General features: G+C 42.2%; 1 protein-coding gene across 3 annotated transcripts in view; it reads right to left on the reverse strand.

Moving 5' to 3' along the window:
• Nucleotides 1-1991: 1991 nt before the first annotated feature.
• The window catches only part of gnai2b (guanine nucleotide binding protein (G protein), alpha inhibiting activity polypeptide 2b), a 41050-nt gene continuing 25284 nt past the window's right edge, over nt 1992-17757 (reverse strand). The window contains exons 1-9 of one of the 3 annotated variants that reach the window (XM_030091438.1): nt 15042-15048; nt 14453-14495; nt 12522-12663; nt 9466-9626; nt 6259-6387; nt 4263-4392; nt 3670-3823; nt 3392-3584; nt 1994-3237 (exon numbers count right to left, since the gene is read on the reverse strand). In XM_030091438.1, the coding sequence (XP_029947298.1) occupies nt 3394-3584; nt 3670-3823; nt 4263-4392; nt 6259-6387; nt 9466-9626; nt 12522-12663; nt 14453-14457 (912 nt within the window). In that variant the 5' untranslated portion in view covers nt 14458-14495; nt 15042-15048 and the 3' untranslated portion in view covers nt 1994-3237; nt 3392-3393. Of the gene's footprint in view, nt 3243-3385; nt 3585-3669; nt 3824-4262; nt 4393-6258; nt 6388-9465; nt 9627-12521; nt 12664-14452; nt 14496-15041; nt 15049-17757 lie in introns of those variants that run through there. The other 2 variants (XM_030091437.1, XM_030091436.1) reach the window with 2 other exon arrangements.

Here is a 17757-nt window from a genome sequence, read left to right on the forward strand (position 1 = left end):
AAAATATCGGATGTGCAGCTGCTGATAGAAAAGCAACAAAGAAAAGCTGTTCCATATCAAATATAACAACAGAATTATTACTAAATTTAGTTTATTGTCTCTGACAGGAAAAGATCAGATGTTGTTTGGATCAGAAACAGTCATCTCCAATTTGCTGGTCGCTCCACCATGTTTCCATAACAAACCCTGAAAGCCTGAACAGCCGAGCTGCTGGAGGAATGAGTTTTGTCCTTGAAGAGGCTTCTGCTTTTAATCTGTGCGAGTACAGAGCAAACCCATTCATTCAAAACCCCCTGCGTGATCAAGGAGCTGAAATCACTTCAGTTTATTGAAAGGCAAGAAGCACAATCTGTATTGTGACATTTGGCAAATTCAGTTGAATGAATTACCGTATTGGCCCAAATATAAGACGATATTTTTTTCCAGGAATGGTATTCTCAAAAATGGGGTCGTGTTATAATCGAGGACTAGATGGAGCCAAAGTCCCGGTGACCTGCACTGCCTCTGCTTGCATGCAGTGACTCAGCCGCCCCGTCAGGGGGAGCTAGTGAGCTGGACAGCGTGTCAGCCTGCAGCAGTGTGAGAAGAAGACTGAGCAGCGTGGCTGCTGTGTGTTTTTCTAAGGTTCATTTCAAACAGCGCATCGAAAATATCTGCCTGTAAGTACTCGAGTATACTTAGTTGATGTTCAGGATAGAGGTGAAACCTGTGAGTTTGTCAGTTTGTTTTGAAGTTTCAACGGAGATGCTAATTCCGTTAGCATGTTAATGGCGTTTCCATTATTAGTTAGCATTGAGCTAGCGGCTTTGATTTTAAATACTGACTTGTTCTGTTTTTAGACAGTGATGTATGTTGTGATACATCTTGTGTATTTGTTCACTTCTGTGTATATCTGGTGTGTTTCAGTTTTACAGTGTCTTCAGGAGAAAGTAATAAAAGCTCAGACCAGCTGAAATCTCCTGCTTTCTTTCTGAAGAACTATTCTCTCCAGGCCAAACTGAACCCAACATTCACAGAGGCTGAATTGTTAATGTTCATGAAGCTGAACAGAACTTGAATTTGATGGTTATAAAGTTATTTACATCATTATCTTTGAGGTTCTTAATTGTAGCTTATTGTTGCTTTTTTTGAGAAAGAGAATATATTTTTATTTAATACTGCAGCAATATTTCTTTTAATCTTAAATCACGTGAATTATTATCTCTGTTGTGAGTTTTTGAGTTTAAATAATTGTACAATAATAAGTTCTCTCATGAGTAACCTTATTGTCTTCAACATATTTTTATTTTCACAAAATGATATTTGAAAAATAGGGGTCGTGTTATATTCAGAGTCGTCTTATATTCGGGCCAATACGGTAATTGTAGTCTAAACAAGCTTAAGACTGTCCAGTCCAAGAATTTTAAGTGTTCATAGTCTGTCATCAGACATTTAGATTCACACGGATGACTTTGTTGTAACATAAATGAATAAAAGATGTAACATCACTGAAAATGGTGTGATCAGTGTGAAGGACCGACAACCTGTGCAGGAGGGCTCCCATGGTGCAGTTTTATTTTATATAAATAACCTCGAAAGTTGATTTTAGAAAACCAATGTCTAGGTTTATTCACATTTCCCCCCCATCATTATCTGTTCCACAGGCAGACTCGCAGAGTCTGACTGCACTGTAAAACTCACCTGATATGCTACTTCTGAGCCGTTCCCCAGTGCCTTGTGCTGAAATACAGTATCATCAGCTCTTTTCAGGAGCAGTTTGAATCCCCCTGACCAATGCAGACCCTGGAGGTCTGATCTGTCCCATTTCTTCAGCTTTACATCAGTTTACCTCTAATCAGTGTAGTTGTCAAAACTTCAAGAACACATTTGTACGTCAACACGGTTATTCCTTTCTTTCAAATGATCTTTTCCCTGATCTGTGCATCAAATTTATTTTCACAGATTATTTATTTGCCAGCCTTCAGTTATTGACATACAGATGAAGAGACACTGCAAAATAAAAAATCATGTGACCAAACTTTTTATTTACACTGAACAAGTGACTGAGTTTTTCTCTTGATAATAATGTAGAGCTATCGTTCATTTGTCTCGGTGTTGTGGTGGTGCACCCTAAATCATGGATTATGTGAACAGAAGTGGAGTAGAAATAGCCCTAATTCACACTATGGAGATAGCATGTCTCTAAAGAACAAGTGTAAACAGATATCAAGGCACAGACATATGTAAAAAGACTTGGAATGAAACGAATAGTACAGAACAATCATGTTAGGAACACACATAACCACTTAAAAACCTTGCAGATATTTTAAAAGTGACACATAACCATTTCTGTTTTATTTCATTAAAGAAGTTACTCAAGGAATGTAATTCTGTTTGTGGGGAAGGGGTGTACAGGCTAATCTATGGACAGTCATGCAGAACAATGCACTATAGTACAAGAGTGAGTATTGATCTGTGTAAACATTGTACAAAAAACATTTCCCCTTCATCCATTGTCATTCTCCATGCTTGTTTGTTTTCTTCTAAAAAATAAGCTCTGTGCAGTCAAAAGGTTCATAAAATGCCAGTTAACAGAAGTTAAAAGGTGAATTTTTTTATAAAAGTTTTTTTTCTTTGTCCTCTTAAACTTCCAAAGCAAAAAGGAAAATAAAATTGAAAGAAAAAAAACTTTATAGATATCTGAACACAATAAAGAAAGACTGAATTGATTTAAAAAAAAAAAAAAAAAACAAAAACAAAAAACAATTGGTTGTCAGACTGATCCATGATCCACTTAGTTTGAGGAAAATAATAGTTTTATTGTATTTTCATTTGCCCTGCGGCATCAAGAGATTAGCTGTTCAATTTGCCAGGTTTGGCTCGTCTTATAATTTCATTTCCACTGGAGCCAACTGGCTAATAATATCCATCTTAAAATCAAATAGAAAGAAGAAGCCTTCTGAGGCGAGCGCCGCCTTGATTGTTAGTTGATTGCTCTTGTTAAATTAGAGGGTTAAACGCAGGTACTCAGGATGAACAGGAGTACAGCAACCCTTGATAAAGAGCAGTGAGGGAGACATAGAAAAATAGCAAGAACAGATCGGACAGACGATGGTACGGTTGAAAATCAGTGATTGTTGAAGTTCTTCAGGTTCCCCCTGCAGGAATCAGTTCCGTTATGGTTTTCATTATGAAAAGCAGTAATCGTCACATGGCTATTGCAGTCTCTCATGCAGTCTGTGCGCGCCAGGCTTCATCCTACATGAGAAAAGAAGACACAATATGAAATCTACAACAAAGAACTGTGAAGTATTCAAAGATCATTTTAAAACTGAGATTTGAAGCCGTTTCTATCAAAGTTAAAACCACTGACAGTGGTAAATTCCACTGTCAACACATCCCAGCGGCCTACCTTTAGAAAAGACCACAGTCTTTTAGGTTGTTCTTAATAATGACGTCAGTCACGGCGTCGAAGACAAACTGCACGTTCTTGGTGTCAGTGGCACAGGTGAAGTGGGTGTAGATCTCCTTGGTGTCCTTTTTCTTGTTCAGATCCTCGAATTTGGTCTGGATGTAACTGGCAGCTTCATCAAACTTGTTGGCTCCTGCAGAAAAAAGCAAGATAAAGGAAAGTCATCTGTGGTCTGGAGGGGAAACACTGAACTCCTGCAGAAGGTGAACCCCCCCTACCTGTGTACTCCGGGAAGCATATGGTGAGGGGGCTGCGGGTGATCTTCTCCTCAAAGAGGTCCTTCTTGTTGAGGAAGAGGATGATGGAGGTTTCGGTGAACCACTTGTTGTTGCAGATGGAGTCGAACAGCTTCATGCTCTCATGCATTCGGTTCTGAGGGGAAGAAGAGCAGCTGTGGATTACGGCTCCTCTGCGGCCACCAGGGGACAATGTTGCCACGTGTTTCGAATGCGAGTCTAATCAGTGCAGAGGAGGCTTCAGAGCATCTTCAGAGCAGGTCTCTGCTGAGCGCTTTCTTTATATTCACAACCAGTTTGAGAAATTGAGGTCCATTGGTTCACGCCACTCGAAAAGAAAAATACCCATTATATCTCTTATTGTATAATTGCACTTCACAGAGCAGTTCACCGGGATCATTTTATGAACCGTGACTCACTATTACTTAGCAATAATAAGGAAGGATGGCCGATCATAAAAACCCTGCGCTATAATCTAATCTACACTGAACCGAGAACAAGGCGACCAGCAGGTTTATGAGTTCGGCTAATTGATAAAGTTCATTCTGATTGTGACACAGAAAGGCTTTCCATACCATTTCCTCATCCTCAGCCAGCACCAGGTCGTAAGCGCTCAGCGCAACACAGAAGATAATGGCTGTGACTCCTTCAAAACAGTGAATCCACTTCTTCCTCTCCGAGCGCTGGCCTCCAACATCGAACATTCTGCAACGCAGATCAAACACAGGAGGTAAATGAGGTGGGGGGGGTTCCCGCCTGTAGTCGGGGATCACTGCCACAAAGCAGCGAGAGGGACATTTCAGCTGAAATGACAGCGAAGGAAGGAAGCACAAAGTTAGGGTGACATCTGTGGACACACATTAAGTTTTCATGAGGCGGTTCGGGAACAAGAGTGGAGAGCTGTCTGTCAGATATCTGATGACAGACTGCAGGGTCGGAGCGGGCCTCTGCACTCCCAGCAAACCCCCGGCTGATTGGTGAGCTCAGGGCTGTGATCGAAACCGCAAAGAGGTGTGAGAAAAAAAATCCTGCAGACAGCAGAGGTGATAACAATCCGGCACATCCAGAGCAGCTGCCATACCCCGACGACGCAGGGGAAAAACACACAGCGTCGGCGAGGAGCCGTCTGTTTAGGTTAGCAAGCACAGAAGAGCAGCAGCTTGATGAATATATATCAGGCCACTGCCAAAAGATGGCATTTAGCTGTATTTATAAGCATTCTCTGTCTATAATTAATATGGCAAACAGAACAGAGTTAGAAAAATGTGACTTTTTTCTTATTGATTTCCTTCATGTATTATTCAGGGTCAAAAGCTGCGGCTGTGAAACAAGGTAAATATCACCGAGTTTATCAGGAAGCAGGTCACACAGAAGAAATGTGACCACTGCCGCTTTTTCTTATGGAACAGACATGTTTACCTGCTTCAAATAAGCCTTTCATCAACTAACAAAAACTACTAACCATCTAAAATCTGTGAATTAAATAAAATAGAAAAGATAGAGTGTCACTTATCCTCCTAACTAAACTCTTTGCATTTACATAAAAATCATCCTTTTTTTAATCCATACTTTACAGATAATCAGTGTCAGGCCCTGTTATCAAATGTTCCAGCACATCCTCTATGAAGAGAACCGTCTATACATCCATTACTGTCGCACACAGCGGTGCTCAGGCTGAACCAGAACACGCTTTATGAAGGACCCTAACCTGCAGGACACACTCAAATGGAAGCATTAAGCAAAGCTCTGGTTTTACTTAACAGGCGCGTTCATGGTAACGGTGTAATGTACACAGCTCTCAGCGTAAGCACGCTAATTAATCGGTGCAATTTGGCTTCTGAGCGGCGGAGTTGTACCTTCCATCCCCGAAGGTTCAGTCACACCTCAACACAATTAACACCAACCAGGATGAAGAGAGAAAACTGCTGGAGGACCCTGGGATCGAGCTGTATGGAATACCTTCACTCCGAAATATCAGTCGTTTGCTTCAGATCAACTCAAAGGGGTGTGTGTGTGTTGTGTGTGTCAGTGCAGATTGGTTACTTAAAGGTGCTGTAGGCAGGATTTTACCAGTCAATGCTAATTTTTCTGTGTTTTCTTTGGATTAAATGTCAGAGTATCCATTGATAATCCTTTACGAGTTTAGCATAATTGCACTACCGCGAGGGCGCAGCGTTTCCATCTGTCTCTGTTCTGAGCTGAAAAGGAATCTCGACAGCTCCAGGTATCTTTGACCAATCAGAAGAGCCCATGAGGCTCTAACTGTGATTGGTCGAGGGGCATTCGTCGCACGTTCTTGTGGGAGGGGCTTAACTTGCGTAAGAGCGTGATGTCAGAGAAAACAGGACAGGATTGGCTGTGCTGGGTTTCAAAACGCCATCTTAGATGGGTCAAATCGCCATCTTGCTTATGTAACCCTAAGCAAGATGGCGGAGATGCGGAATCCTGCCTACAGCACCTTTAAGAAAAAAGGAATCACAGCGCTGCAGAGTAAGCAGTCTCGTCTCTTCCATCAGATTTCAGCCACACTCGGTTCTTATCTAAACCGCTTCCTCGGCGGTTCGACCTTACTTGAAGTGCAGCTCCTTGAAAGTGAAGTGGGTCTCAACAATGCCGGTGGTCTTGACCCGGGTCCGCAGCACGTCCTGCTGGGTGGGGATGTAATCTGCTTTGGCTATCCTCTCAAGGTCGTTCAGGTAACTGAGACAGAAAGAAAGCAGTCGACATTTTAGCATCATTTGCAGAAAAATAGAGAATACAATAAAACTTTGTGACACGTTGCAACAACAGAGAAGCCAGTGAGTCTCCATTGTTGCATTAACATCCAAAACAGTTTACATTTAACTGAACTAAACTTCAGTAAACTTTTGAGGGTTTAAGTGCCTTTAAGGCCCCGCAGTAGTAGAGCCATACAATAATTAAGTAGCAACAAAGCGCATTATGCAGGTTGGACTCCAACACTGCGGCAGCTGAGCACAAACTGAACTTTAAACAAAAGACGACAGACGACAAACACTCCCATAAACTGAGTAACGCTCGCAGATTTATCAATTAAATACCAGCTTGATAAACGATTACCGTTACCCTGCACGCCGCCGTTCATCACCTTCAGAAACACATAAATGAGGGATTCAGGAAGCTGCAGATATTGTTGAGGTTGGAGTCGTGAAATTTGTGACACCGTCAGAAAATAATCTCAGGCTGTCTGGGGTTGCAGGACCGTGACATCTGCCATCAGCGGATCAGAATCCCTCTCAATGCGACAACAGAAGACCCAAGATATTAAGCCACAATGCGAGGCGTTGTCATGATAGCTCATCTTTTATGTTTCGGGCCAATACTGCACAAAGAGAGGACGGAATACAACATCCTCTCAGTCAGTCCTCCTAGAAGGAGTTCCTTGAAAGATCGGGGCAGATTTTATTCACCAACTACATCCAACACGACTCTCTGCACGTTTGCTTAGCTGCCAATACGCCACGTCTGATTTTACTACGTTAAAAACGCTCTGTTGCCTCAAGACGTTTTTCATTAATAAGGGCTGAAATGCATATAACTGCATATAACGTCACTATAGGATTGGAAACAAGACGCACTGCAGTGTAAGACATCGTCCCAAAACAGGATCTGTTCTCCAAGCAGGAATTACATGCTGCTTAAAAAAGAAGAAAAGAAAGAAGGAATCTGTGTTTTTGTAATAAATCTGGTCTCTGCATCTGCCAATGTTTTGTTTTTCAGCATTTTGTTTTTTATATATCCTTTCTTTGTCTGCTTTCCATACGATGCAGGTTTTCTGTTGTGTTCTTTCGGCCTGCCCTTCTCTCAGGACACACAGGAGTCCTCTGAAGACGCTGCTGTTTCACTTTTTTTTTTTTTTGAATTGTCAAAATTCCAATAGTGGAATCGTGGCTAAGTGTGGAATTACTTTGCATCTGCCTCTGTTTCTTTTGTTTATCAGGTTTTATGCATCAGTGGATATACAGGATGTGGCTCTTCAATAAAGGGTGATTTAATGCGATTATTGTGACCGAGCTGTGCTCACTGCTAACTTTAAGCTTCTCAGTTAACATGCATGTATGCTATTTTATCACACCAATTCTTGAATTTAGAAAAAAAGAGTTGTATATTTTACTTATTTATTAAAATCAATTTGAAAACCATTCCATCTCCTGCCTTAGAAATGTCCAACGCATGGTGCTACGCTCTGATGCAACAGTGGAATTTACATTTTTCATTATGAGGGAAACCTCTGCGGAGCGGAGCATGGTATAGGGTTGCAGGGGGTGAGACAGGGTCGGTGGATGGACAGCAAACAACTCTGTACACGTTCTGTAATAAATCCCCATGTGAAACTGCTGACTGGAACAAGAACAGAAGAATACTTAAAGGAAAACCACCAGACTCAGTCGTACTGTGAAGGATCTGTGTTTGAAGGTTTTCAGTGAATACATGTTATTCTTTAATTTCAGTAAAGAAAGAAAGCCTAAAATCAACACAAAGAACACAAGCTGTATCATTTTATGAAGATACCGACTGCTTTTCTTGCTTGTTTTGTCTCATTTTTATTGCCGTTTCTCATGCGGCTTTTTAAACGTGGTCGGATCTCTGACAGACGGCTGGTCAGTAGGGGAGTGTGGAAGCGTCTTCAACATGTTTGAGACAGCCTGCCCCACTTACACAAGCATTGCATCAGCGTCCAAGGCCAGCTGGGAGGTTTAGCCGCCCTGCCAACCTGCACTTCACTGAGGAGGAGAGGGATACGATACATCCACGGCCGCAGTTGTGCCGATTTCACCGTTTATGCATGCAGCATCCCGACGATGTTAATGAGCTGACACAGCCTTGGCAGGCCGGCTGAAGTGATTAACAACTCAATAAATAATTAAACAGATGTTTATTGTCTCATTGCAGCACTCAACATCACAAAACAAGAAGCCAGAATTATTACAAATGACGCAAAAGTAGCATTCAACACTGTCATTAAGTGCTGCAGCGAAATTAATCAGTTTGTTCCTGGAAACCGAAGCGCTCACCTGGGAGTGTGACTACAGGAACCATCAATTTTCAAAGTTTACTTGGGAACTACTTTTCCCTGGAAGTAAACCGAGTTTTTCAACTCTCAATTCTTTTTCCCCACACCTCAAGACAAACTGTTTGCACGCAGCTTATGAGGTTAAAATATTAAAGAATCAAACACAGGAAGCGAGATGTGATCACAAAAAGGGAAGATATTGGACTATCTTTTCTAGTCTCCACAAATCCCCAGAGGAGGGAAAGACAGGTTTTCACTGCAGCTCAAATGAGAGAGGCTGAAAGGGCTGCGCATTAGATCCATCGCAACAGCGAGAGAACAGAGCTTCCACGATGGCGCCGATATTAAACAGCCCTTAATAGGATGGCAATATAAAAGTAATCAAGATCGAGGCTAAATCTCTCATGGCGACACTCCAGAGCTGTTTCTTAATTCCACTAAAATAACGGGTTTTCAGCTGCAAAACAGTTTTTAGACAAATGACTGACAGGGACTCGGGGTGTGAGCGGAAAAAACCTGACAGGAAACGTGCGATACCCCACTTAAGCACATTTATATTCAGCGTGTTGACAGACAATTCAGAGGCAGAAAGCGAACTGATTGACGTTCGACTGCAAGAATATTCTGAACACTTCAAAACTGTGCAAAATATTAAAATTAGGGCATCTAATTGATTCTATACACACACTTTTATTATGGTATTACTTGGTGAAGATAATTCTGCACACCCGGAGAGTCACACTCACTATGCTGCAGAGTCGTTGAGCTGGTATTCTCGCGACCTGGCGAAGCAGCTCTGGATGCCGCCGTCGCCCCACAACCGCCTGATCACGTTGGCCAAGTCCTCTGGAAGGATGCCCTGCTCCTCGGCCGCGGCAGACAGGGCGAAGAGCTGCTGGGCGTCGTCCTGCAGGGGGCGACAACCACACCACACACACTGCTTACAACCAGGGGGTTTTATTATCATCATCCTCGGTTTTCTTTGTTTTCTTGATTTGCAAAGAAAAATAATCCAAACACGTTATTACTTTTTACACTTTGCTTCCAGAAAAAGCAGCATAAAGCCACGAAAGAAGCAGATATTAGGACAGCAGCAGCCTCATGGTATCATGGAACAAAAGACAACATGCAATCTGGGCTCAGCAAATGGAAAATATGACAAACAGTATGTCTGCGTGACTCAGGGCCAATTCGATTTTGGCAATAGTTTTATGAATCTTTTCAAATATTGCTGAGAATGAGAGTGTTTATTCACAAATAATAAACCACTGAAAGTATGTATGCTGTCAGTACAGCGGGGTTTCTGAGTAGCTTATCAACACTAAGAGGTTGTTAATGTCTGAGTGTTTTGAATATCTGAGTCACTATAAAAAGAGGAAAAAAAATCTATTGAATATTCAAAATAATCTGCTTGGAATTGTAACATCTGAGAGGAAATTGCATTTCCTGCTCAGGCCAAGGCATCAATACTCATCTTGTAAATAGCTTTGTTTGCATATTTTAAACAAGCTTTGTGCAGCTGATCAATGTTTATTTCCCTTCTTTCTCTGTGTAAATCACCAGTTGGTATTCTTTATTTTCCGACGGGATAACAGCCCTGTTTACAAATGTCTGTGCCTGAATCAAGCGTTGGCAACGGCCAAACAATCTCGGTGGAATTACATTTTAGTCTTCCAAGCTTTTCAGATGCAGGGAATGACTTGTAGGCTTAAACACCACAAGCAAAAGAGCTGAAGTCCTGCAGTCGGATCGTAACTTATCGATACTGCAAACTGCGGACAAACTGCGGTGCATCTGTATGCGTGCAAACGAACCCTCGTCTGTGTGTGCGTGTGTGTGTTTCTACAGGGCTGCTGTGTGCGAGTGTGGACAGGCTCGCACACTAATTGCTGTGTGGGAGTGTGAGAGCACCGTCACGTACGCGCAGCCATTTGACAGATCCGAGAGAAAAAAAGCACATCGCCACAGCGCAGTCCTCAATCCTTTCATTACTGCTCCAGGAGCCGAGCACACTCGGTCCACAGCAAACGCTAAAGCACAGCCACAACAGGGCTTCACAGGCGGCTTTTACACTGGCTGATCAACGCTGCAGCAGACTGGAGCTGCAGATGAAGCTCCGACTCGATGGGTTTGATATTCCACAGCACAAAGTATGCTTCTTAAAATGAACTGAACATCCTTTGCGAATGTGAAACCCAGTTTGGAGGATCAACGCTGGCCCAGAGTTACAGAAGAGAGCTTGTGTTCAGAGATTCACCGCTGACAAGTAACCATTGTGGGGTGAATAAACTCATTTTGTAAGCAGAGCGGAGGATTTTAAACTTAATAGTTTGTTTGAGACAACATTTTCTGGAGGGTTGGCGCTGCTGCAGGAGTTTTGAAATCAGATCGTGGGAACATTTTTATGTTTAATGTTCAGTTTCTTTCAGGTATCAGTATTCATGGGAGGGAAACACACGGAACAACCAACAAATGCAAATATTAAAGGAAGTTATGCTCTTAGCAGTTTTACTCATTTAAGCCATTAAAGCTACAAGTCCATTAATCACTTTCTCAATACCTTCCAGGTTTGGCATTCCTCTGTGCTCATCAATAAAGAGTGTAGCACTAGAATCGCTCAGTGCATGATGAAGCAAAAACATTTTCACAATTTCAGGCAGAGGTAAAAGCTTCTGTCTTTTATTAGATGGAGATTATAATATGATATTTTATATGTCTCACTGGAAGTATTCTCATTTTCATGTAGTAAAATAAAAATAATCCACCAGAGGAAGCAAATCCTTGAAGGTTCATCATGCCAAATAGAGCTATTTACATATTATTCACACTGCCGTCATCAAATAAACAGATAATGTCTGCTTTAAATTGTTTTTTCTCTGGTTTTCAGAGTGAAGCCAATTTGCACATAAAAAGGTTGCTGTGGCTCTGTTGAGGTTTTAGTTCTGAGTCATTACAGCCGTCAGTGGCAGGACAGGTGTTCGGGAAAAGATGGGAGAAAGACAGAAAGTGAACGACAGTTTAATTTGTGCTGTTGTGAAGGCTGCAGCTGGCTGAGCGTGCCACTGAAATGCGTCCTGTTTGCATTATTGAATGAGCCCACTTTCCAAAAAAGGGCCTGAGAGGCTGCTGCCGCCGCAGGTCTGAGGTTTCCTCTCAGGCCCTCCTGTCTGTTAGAGCTGTGACGAGAGAACAGATCAAAGATGGAGGAGATGAAGTCGATACGACGAGGACTGTCTCCCCGCAGGTTACAAAGACGAAGACGACGCCGTGTTCCAGTTTCTGCAGCAGCAAACAGGTGTGCGTTGGAAATCACATGATCGCACATTAGTTTAAAACACGGGCACGGCGCACACCGGCGTTATCAACTGAACATGTACTGGTGAGAGGAGAAAAGCAGAACTGGTTTCCCGGAGGCATTACAGCCTCGGAAATAGTCTTTGTTCTCTGGGTTGAACAGAAAAAGCTTTAAGTAAGTGGGAGTAAAATGTTTGTTCCTAATATACTCCAAACTCCTGATTTTGGGATTCTGAGAAAGCAAAAGAACTGCAGCAGATAAAACAGGCTTTGTTTTGTTGCAGCCTAAAGGAAAACTTAATCTGGTAAGTCCAAATGATTTTTTTTCTTCCCCAAAGAATACAAGCGGCTGTTCGTGTTCGGAATTTCTCCTCATTTCTTGTGGTCGTTGCATGTTTGTGCCTACAAATAAGCTATTTTTAGAGGAGTGATTGAGTGTAAATGTAACATACAGAAGTACTGTGTGTGGACGAATAGACTGTTTTTCTGAAGTGTTTGTGCATCTTACCACTCTGCCAGGGTTGGAGTAGTCTATCTTCAGACTGGCCATGGCTTTAACAATGGCCATTATAGACTGGATAGTATTACTGTAGACCACGGCCCGGTACTGTTTGCACTCATCTTCCGAGTAGCCGTCTTCATGGATGATTCTGAAAACACGAAGAAACACACAATGTTTAGGAAAGTGTCCGTGTTCACAGGTTTGGTGTTCAGTGATTCTTGCTTTAATGATGTTCTCACTGGTTAGAACAATCGCTAAAGTCTGTTATTCCTGAACAGAGCGAGCAGTGCAGCTTTGGTCTCCCATCAGAGGGATGAGGACCTTTTCACAGCCAGGTGGGGCCAAAGGACCGGCACCGATATGATCAACAGTCCACATTTACACAATGAAATGATTTCTTAAAACGGGCTAAAAAGAATTAAAAAAATAAATAAAATCAAACGTGGTGAAAAACTTTGCTGGGGAGACAGACTTTGTGGAATTTAGCAGATGCTTCAAATCTATTTTAATCTTAAGGAAAAGTACCACTGATGTTACCGTTACTGATGTTCCTGAGATCCTTCCACAACAAGACTGACTACCACTCTGATTATTAGGCTATTTGAGAAGAATGTAAGGAAAAAGCACAAATATGTATGTTTGAACTGAAAGAGAAAAAAGTAAATGCTTGAGAAAAGTACCTCAAGAACAGCAATGAAGTAGAGAAACTTTGATCCGTGCCATCTATTGCTAGTAATTGTCTGCATTGATAAAAACACAACATGTGACGAATGCGTCAGTGTTGAAACGCAAAATACTGCAAAGCTAGAAAGCAGCCCTGTCTTTTCTCTCACTATCGTCCGGTCTAGCCTCCCAACAAGCACGCTCTGCCTTCAGTATCGCATCCATCATGTCGGCCTGCTGTGTAGGATGATGTGAAGCAGCGGGTTTAGGACTCTCTGGCAGCGCTTCAGCTCTGCAGCATTCAACCGCCGAGGTATCCTGACTTTACCTCTTGCAAAATCGCCACTTTGTATGTGAGGGAACAAAGCGACTGTGCACGCTCCAGCGTGCATCCTATCACGAGTGCAATCAGCCAGATTTCATCAGGTCGCAAAAGGAAGCGCGCGGAGAGGAGACAGACGTAAGAACACTACCTGCTGGTTTTTATCAGTGAGGAAAATGTTAATGAAGGGAAGTCAGTTCTTAATCTTAGCAATTTGCAGCTGTTTTATGAAGACGGTTCAGTTGTGTTAACTTTCCCCGACACCTTCATGTGCAATGTTATGTAACAGGCCGGTGTCAGGAGGGCTCCTGTCTTCCAAGCTGATTTATCTGTATGTGTTAATAACCTGGCTTCAAAAGCAACAGACTGTTCCTGCTCCGAGCTCATAAAAGATAGATTCAATGCCTGGCTAGCCCAGAGGAATGTGAATAATTAAGCCATTTAGAGGCCTCAGCGAGTGAGCGAGTGCCCCTCTGTGAGTTCTGATTGGTGCAAACAGGCATTACAATAACCTCATATTCAGACGCTCTTCACACTGTCGTTCTTGTAAGAGCAGTAAAAAAAGGAAAAAAAAAAAAAAAAAAAAAAACCATCAGTGACAACAATTCTGCCCAGAAACCACAGACAGACACACTAATCCAACAGAATGTGTTTACTCCTGCGAAGCAGCCAGGTTCTGAGGTGAGATGCTTCATGGTCAGTGGCTGACTGTCGGATCTAAACTCAGGAGGTGAGAGCAGTGAAGCATGATGGGAAGTCAAGAATCATCAGATCCAAGACAAAAAAAAAAATCCCTACATCATATTCACATTAAATCTAAAGTCAGAATATCTGATTGCATGTTTCGACTCATCCACAACAACCAACATTTATCTCAGTGGAAGAAAATCAGGTTTTATTTCAAGACTTGGAATGAAAGAGGCAGAAAGGAGGAGTGGAGGCTGCGACTCACTTCATCTGCTTTACGATGGTGCTCTTTCCAGACTCCCCAGCACCTGTCGGAAAAGTAAAGAGAAAGAGTTAGAAATGACTGACTGTGGAACCTGGAGCTGCTCTTCATCTGAAAGCGTGAGCGACCCGGCGATGACCCCCGGCTCTGCTGGGCCGTCTGGTTTATTTACGTTTCCCTGTGAGAGGACACGGCGTACGGATACGCACGGAGACTTCCGCTATTCATTTCAGTGTTTATTTCTCAGCCTGACACAAGAAGGGTGCAGGACAGATGGACGATTATTTTTGTATGTTCCATGGTGGCATAACTTTTCCCAACGCCGTTATTGGTCTGATATAACAATAAATTCATAACCGCTTCCTCCAGTCAGCTGTGTGTGTTTACACTGCCTCACAATACAGCCGACATCATTTATTAAATCAAAATTAATTAGTGTTTTGGTCTGTAGACAAGATTAGGGAACATTTCTTTCAAGGTGTAAAACATGTATGAAACCTTTATTTTTTACTTCATGCAGTATTTTACTGGCAGAGGAAATGTTTTGGATCTTTCCAGGATTGACTGCATTATGCACAACCAAACAATGCACCCAGTAAAAGCAGAGAAAACGGAACCAGAGCAGAGGCCACCGGGGACATGACAACCACGAGCGGAAAAACAACCCAAGATGTTTTTAACGTTTAAATTGCTTATGTTTAAATCTCACATCAATTAAAGGTTAAAGGTTGTTACTGGAAAGCAAGTCAGACTCGAAATATGAAGCAGACATACAAGAAAAAAAGAACCAAAACTTGTAACAAATTAAAAATTAAAGCCTGGTGCAGTGATAGCTAAGCAAAAAGAAGAAGAAGAAAAAAACCCAACTATTCGCCAAGTCATCACACACATATTTCACCAGTCAGCACATACCTGCTTTTTCAGAGCTAATAAACCTGCTGCCTTAAATTATTCATACATGGAGGTGCACTCTAAAAACCATTGTTGTCTTGCTGAGACACGTATGCCCGACTCTTTGGCACGTCCCTCGTGCCGTCAGGACGATGCCACCATGTTCCCGGACCCGGCCCTGCCAGGCCGCATTAGCCCGGCCCCGGCCTGACGGGACAAGAGGGACCAGCAGTGTTGCTGCCGCACACTGTCAAAACTCATCATATTCACACATCCAGCACTTTCTCTGAAAAGCAGAGGAACAACAGGGCACAGGAAGGGGTGTAAACGCAGGCTCTGAGGTTGTATTTGCTGCCAAGCGAGCTGTCATTCGTCTCCTACGGCCGGACAAGCATGAAAGCAGAGATCTCAATGGATCTCCAGGTGTTCTGTGAGTCGGCGAATGGAAACTTGAAACACACACACACCAAGTCTGTTTAAGAAAATATTTGTTTTCATGGAGACTGTTTATTATTATAGAAACCATTAAAATCTCACGCGCCAATCGAGATAAAATTATGCAGCTAATCCTCTGCTTCCTTTCTTTTGACCTCAGATCTCTGTTTTGATTCAGACTGCCGTCTAGAAAATGAAAATTTGCCTTCAGCAAGATAAAAAAATGAATAAAAACTACAGTATCTGACTTCCCCGTGTGTGTGAGAAAACACCCTGTTCAAAGATAAAAGGTGGGTGTTGGAAAGTGGAATATCAGTCCCTCTGCAGACCCGCACGTGTTTGAAGGTCACCTTCCTGACTCCAGAATTAAACTCAGCCATTAATTTTTCAGGCCTAAAGGGAGGCGAAACGCTTATGAACAGAAGTCAGAAAAGGAAGAGAGTCTCATAGTTCTTCGTACCAAAGCTGCCTGAGGAGACCTGAGCAAAAGCTTTAAGGTCAGCTTATCTATGCAAATCAGAGGGAAGAAACTGTGCAAATTGAACATTGTTTCTCTGAACTTAAGAGTCTAAATTGATCAAATGCAGTGATAAGATAAAGTGGGACTCCTGCTGAAGACAGGAATGCTTCAACGAAATAATGACTTTGCTATTTTATGAACCTGAACAATAAGAATGGGGAAAAGAGAACAATAAAGACAGATTTTTATGATAGGAGGATAAAAACAGAGGAAAAGCTTCAAGACTTCAATGTAGCGAGCGCTGCATTTCCAAAGACACTATTAATGCTGCAGTGCCATTACTGCAAACCCACACTGTGCACACTTGGCTTTGTGCAGCAGAAATTGGTTATAGCTCTGTCTTTGTGGTGGCTGAGTTGTTGTACTGAGTGTCAGGCTGTTGGTTTGCATGGCATTAACATCCAAGAAGCCACTTCTGCAAGCCCTGAGGTCGATATTACCACTTCAAAGCTAGTCAAGCGACTCGAACCCTTTCACCTGCAAAAGCTGCCACTTTCTTTGACAGTGGTAAACATTGAAAACAAGTTGAATGTCTTTTTTTATTAGTATCGCATATGCTCAAACACACAAAAAACACATCTCCAAGACGGCGAATAAAGGCACACAAAAGTTTACTGAACTGCAATTAATTGCATTTCTATGCCACTTCTATTCATGATCTACAAATTGAGGTTATTAGAGAAAAGTGTAAAAGATTGTAATATATAAATACCTGACCTCTTAAATGCTGCTTGTGGGATTTGCAGAGGATAATATGATTACAAAAACACTAAAAAAAATAGAAATAAAACTAAAAACAGGACCCAGTAATGCCCAGTGTAAATTATTGGCAAGAGAAAGAGAACTGCTATGTGGAGGCTTGAAGGTCCCAATGCACTGATGTTAGCATGCATGCAATATTCAGTGTTGCTGTAAAAATTTGATTTGAGATAAATACATCTAATACTGTACAGCTCGGCTGAAAATCTTCAAATCAGTGTGTTTTTTTTTCTCCATCCTGCACAATAAATAATTCAAACAAACATAGCAGTTGGTTTTATTTGACTTGTCTACTGACCAACCAGAGCTGTAACAGGAAGAAAAAAAAACCTGAAATCAAACCTCTCGAGAAAAGGCGACATGTAGATAAGTGCTTTGTGCATTTGCCCTGATCTGCTGTTAGATTATGTGCATATTTGCCGCGATCAGAATATCTCATCAGCCCATGAATGGAAACTGTGTGCCATCAGCAGTGGGTGACGGAGACGGCTGCCAAGCCAAGTGGGCCTGAGAGTGGATTGGATGCGTTTTCTCAAGCCCGATTGCTTTCAACCCTTATGCTACAAATCACATTGTTATCATTGCTGCGCGTTCTGGCGCTCACTGAAAAAAATAAATAAAAAAAAAACAAGTTGGGAGCAACTATGAATAGTCAGGCCTTCAGAAGCAGGATGGGGGTGGAATCGTCCTCTCATTGCCAGAA

This window comes from Salarias fasciatus, chromosome 5 (assembly GCF_902148845.1).
Source record: "Salarias fasciatus chromosome 5, fSalaFa1.1, whole genome shotgun sequence".
Classification (NCBI taxonomy): domain Eukaryota; kingdom Metazoa; phylum Chordata; class Actinopteri; order Blenniiformes; family Blenniidae; genus Salarias; species Salarias fasciatus.